General features: G+C 48.2%; 1 protein-coding gene across 1 annotated transcript in view; it reads left to right on the top strand.

Annotated features, from left to right (window-relative positions):
* Positions 1-202: 202 nt before the first annotated feature.
* LOC311327907 (cytoplasmic phosphatidylinositol transfer protein 1-like) overlaps positions 203-5,000 on the top strand; it is a gene marked incomplete at both ends in the record, with an annotated part of 9,721 nt that continues 4,923 nt past the window's right edge. Inside the window, 3 exons of the mRNA XM_084461015.1 lie at positions 203-250; positions 1,058-1,206; positions 4,941-5,000. The exon at positions 4,941-5,000 is cut by the window's right edge and continues 37 nt beyond it. Of these exons, the coding sequence (XP_084317141.1) occupies positions 203-250; positions 1,058-1,206; positions 4,941-5,000 (257 nt within the window). The remainder of the gene's footprint in view (positions 251-1,057; positions 1,207-4,940) is intronic.

Consider the following 5,000-nt stretch of genomic DNA (forward strand, 5'->3'; position numbering starts at 1 on the left):
GCCATCTTTTTAAAACAATCTACATTATGTTCAGCTGTAATCACATTTCCATTTTAACACCACGGTGTGCATTTGCTCGAGTGTTTACATGTTGGGTGTGTGTTGATTGTGTCCTTGTGTTTTTCTAGATGTGGTCATGAAGATTTCAAAGGTGTTCCACCCTGTCTTGAATATCTGAGATTCTCTGATAATTTAAGACACAATGCTTCTCAAGGAGTACCGGATCTGCATGCCTCTCACCGTCCAAGAGGTGAGCTCCACTACAAGTCTCTTCTCATTCCTTGCATTCAATCAATCAATCAATCAATCAATCAATCAATCAATCAATCAATCAATCAATCAATCAATCAATCAATCAATCAATCAATCAAAGCTTTATTTATATAGCGCATTTCATACCCAGACGCAACACAATGCGCTTTACAGAGAACAAGGGAGGTGGGCATACGACCCACTCTCTACATATTCCAGAGGGAAGCAAAAAAACAGTAATCACCCGGGGGCCAGATAAGTGAGCTGTAAAAATTCTTCCCTGACCCCTCTCAACAAGGCGATGGAGCAAGCTCCAGGAGTATGTTTGTCTACCGGCTAAGAACATTTATAAAGCAATACATTACATGAAATTACATTTCAGAGTAAGAGAAGCTAAAAAAGCCTCATATTCACATGCGCAGGGGTGTAGTGGTGACTAAGGAAGTGGGTGGCATACTGGACACTGTCCTGCGCACATTATAAGATGCATAAATATCCTCGTGATACACTTTACACTCATGAGGCTAGCTATTTATACAAACAAATATGTTTCATTTCACAAAAAACAATAATTAACAATATTTAATTAATAATTCAATTAAACCGATGTGGCAACTGACAATTTCTCCTTTGCATTCTAGATATAAATGTCATTTAGCAGACCGTTTCACCCAAAGCCACTTACAATTAGTACGTTTGTCTAGACTAAACGAACCTTTCATGATGTTTGTGCTTGAACCTCAACGGAGAGGCTATTGGTTGATGTGTTGTTGTTGTTGTTGTTTGTCTCCGGTGCCGCCCCCAGTACAGGATTGGTCAGCTGTACACCATCAGCAAACACAGTCACCAGGAGAGCCAGAAGGGGGAGGGGGTGGAGGTGCTGCGCAACGAGCCCCACTTTGACCCCCAGCACGGCCACGGGCAGCACACCGAGAAGAGAGTGCACCTCTCAAGGTACAAGCAGACCCAATGTAGCATAGCATACCTCTCAAGGTACAAGCAGACTCAATGTAGCGTAGCATACCTCTCAAGGTACAGGCAGACCCAATGTAGCGTAGCATAGCTCTCAAGGTACAGGCAGACCCAATGTAGCGTAGCATAGCTCTCAAGGTACAAGCAGACCCAATGTAGCGTAGCATAGCTCTCAGGGTACAGGCAGACCCAATGTAGCGTAGCATAGCTCTCAAGGTACAGGCAGACCCAATGTAGCGTAGCATAGCTCTCAAGGTACAAGCAGACCCAATGTAGCGTAGCATACCTCTCAAGGTACAAGCAGACCCAATGTAGCATAGCGTAGCTCTCAAGGTACAAGCAGACCCAATGTAGCGTAGCATAGCTCTCAAGGTACAAGCAGACCCAATGTAGCGTAGCATAGCTCTCAAGGTACAAGGAGACCCAATGTAGCGTAGCATACCTCTCAAGGTACAAGCAGACCCAATGTAGCGTAGCGTAGCTCTCAAGGTACAAGCAGACCCAATGTAGCGTAGCATAGCTCTCAAGGTACAGGCAGACCCAATGTAGCGTAGCATAGCTCTCAGGGTACAGGCAGACCCAATGTAGCGTAGCATAGCTCTCAAGGTACAAGCAGACCCAATGTAGCGTAGCATAGCTCTCAGGGTACAGGCAGACCCAATGTAGCGTAGCATAGCTCTCAAGGTACAGGCAGACCCAATGTAGCGTAGCATAGCTCTCAAGGTACAAGCAGACCCAATGTAGCGTAGCATACCTCTCAAGGTACAAGCAGACCCAATGTGGCATAGCGTAGCTCTCAAGGTACAAGCAGACCCAATGTAGCGTAGCATAGCTCTCAAGGTACAAGCAGACCCAATGTAGCGTAGCATAGCTCTCAAGGTACAAGGAGACCCAATGTAGCGTAGCATACCTCTCAAGGTACAAGCAGACCCAATGTAGCGTAGCATACCTCTCAAGGTACAAGCAGACCCAATGTAGCGTAGCATACCTCTCAAGGTACAGGCAGACCCAATGTAGCATAGCATACCTCTCAAGGTACAGGCAGACCCAATGTAGCGTAGCATACCTCTCAAGGTACAGGCAGACCCAATGTAGTGTAGCGTAGCTCTCAAGGTACAGGCAGACCCAATGTAGCGTAGCATACCTCTCAAGGTACAAGCAGACCCAATGTAGCGTAGCATACCTCTCAAGGTACAGGCAGACCCAATGTAGCGTAGCATAGCTCTCAGGGTACAGGCAGACCCAATGTAGCATAGCATAGCTCTCAAGGTACAAGCAGACCCAATGTAGCGTAGCATACCTCTCAAGGTACAAGCAGACCCAATGTAGCATAGCGTAGCTCTCAGGGTACAGGCAGACCCAATGTAGCGTAGCATAGCTCTCAGGGTACAGGCAGACCCAATGTAGCGTAGCATAGCTCTCAGGGTACAAGCACACCCAATGTAGCCTAGCATAGCTCTCAGGGTACAGACAGACCCAATGTAGCATAGCATACCTCTCAAGGTACAAGCAGACCCAATGTAGCGTAGCATACCTCTCAAGGTACAAGCAGACCCAATGTAGCGTAGCGTAGCTCTCAGGGTACAGGCAGACCCAATGTAGCGTAGCATAGCTCTCAGGGTACAGACAGACCCAATGTAGCATAGCATACCTCTCAAGGTACAAGCAGACCCAATGTAGCGTAGCATACCTCTGAAGGTACAAGCAGACCCAATGTAGCGTAGCGTAGCTCTCAAGGTACAAGCAGACCCAATGTAGCGTAGCATAGCTCTCAAGGTACAAGCAGACCCAATGTAGCGTAGCATAGCTCTCAAGGTACAGGTAGACCCAATGTAGCGTAGCATAGCTCTCAAGGTACAGGCAGACCCAATGTAGCGTAGCGTAGCTCTCAAGGTACAGGCAGACCCAATGTAGCGTAGCATACCTCTGAAGGTACAAGCAGACCCAATGTAGCGTAGCGTAGCTCTCAAGGTACAAGCAGACCCAATGTAGCGTAGCATAGCTCTCAAGGTACAAGCAGACCCAATGTAGCGTAGCATAGCTCTCAAGGTACAGGTAGACCCAATGTAGCGTAGCATAGCTCTCAAGGTACAGGCAGACCCAATGTAGCGTAGCGTAGCTCTCAAGGTACAGGCAGACCCAATGTAGCGTAGCATTCCTCTCAAGGTACAGGCAGACCCAATGTAGTGTAGCGTAGCTCTCAGGGTACAGGCAGACCCAATGTAGCGTAGCGTAGCTCTCAGGGTACAGGCAGACCCAATGTAGCGTAGCATAGCTCTCAAGGTACAAGCAGACCCAATGTAGCATAGCATAGCTCTCAAGGTACAAGCAGACCCAATGTAGCGTAGCATAGCTCTAAAGGTACAGGCAGACCCAATGTAGCATAGCATAGCTCTCAAGGTACAAGCAGACCCAATGTAGCGTAGCATACCTCTCAAGGTACAAGCAGACCCAATGGAGCGTAGCGTAGCTCTCAGGGTACAGGCAGACCCAATGTAGCGTAGTATAGCTCTCAAGGTACAGGCAGACCCAATGTAGCGTAGCATACCTCTCAAGGTACAGGCAGACCCAATGTAGCGTAGCATAGCTCTCAAGGTACAGGCAGACCCAATGTAGCGTAGCATAGCTCTCAAGGTACAAGCAGACCCAATGTAGCCTAGCATAGCTCTCAGGGTACAGACAGACCCAATGTAGCGTAGCATAGCTCTCAAGGTACAGGCAGACCCAATGTAGCGTAGCATAGCTCTCAAGGTACAAGCAAACCCAATGTAGCGTAGCATAGCTCTCAGGGTACAGGCAGACCCAATGTAGCGTAGCATAGCTCTTAAGGTACAGGCAGACCCAATGTAGCGTAGCATAGCTCTCAAGGTACAAGCAGACCCAATGTAGCGTAGCATACCTCTCAAGGTACAAGCAGACCCAATGTAGCGTAGCATACCTCTCAAGGTACAGGCAGACCCAATGTAGCGTAGCATAGCTCTCAAGGTACAAGCAGACCCAATGTAGCGTAGCTCTCAAGGTACAAGCAGACCCAATGTAGCGTAGCATACCTCTCAAGGTACAAGCAGACCCAATGTAGCGTAGCATACCTATCAAGGTACAAGCAGACCCAATGTAGCGTAGCGTAGCTCTCAGGGTACAGGCAGACCCAATGTAGCATAGCATAGCTCTCAAGGTACAGGCAGACCCAATGTAGCATAGCATAGCTCTGAAGGTACAGGCAGACCCAATGTAGCGTAGCATACAGCCTAGCCTGGTTCACCTGTCCAGACAGGAGCAAACTGTAGCCTGGCGTAGTGATGCATCTGCAAAGACCTGTTAGCTTAGCTTAGCTTAGCTTAGTGATGTATCTGCAAGGACCCGTTAGCTTAGCTTAGCTTAGCCTGTCTGGGCACACAGCCGCAGGTATCCTCTTCAGGCTTGTGTATGGGGAACGTCCAGTATGGATTTCATCTGGCTTAATGTATGCCTTCCAAGGTCAGGGTAATGTGATGCATTGTGGGGGGGTCCTTCTCATGATGTAAGTTCTAAATCGAGAGGTGTGTGTGTGTCTCAAGCGCATGTTCTGTTAGGCTAAAAATACCCAGCTCTGGCATCTCTGTCTCTGTAGGTATGGCCAGTATTGTACTGTGATTTGCATGAGACATGCAGTACACTACCATGTTGTGCGTGTGTGTGCGTGCGTGCGTGTGTGTGTGTGTGTGTGTGTTTTGCAGCAAACTCCCGAGTTGGGTCGGCGCTGTGGTCCCGCGGTCCTTCTACATCACAGAAAGGTC

The sequence above is a fragment of the Borostomias antarcticus genome (genome assembly GCF_949987555.1).
Source record: "Borostomias antarcticus genome assembly, chromosome: 35".
NCBI classification, from domain to species: domain Eukaryota; kingdom Metazoa; phylum Chordata; class Actinopteri; order Stomiiformes; family Stomiidae; genus Borostomias; species Borostomias antarcticus.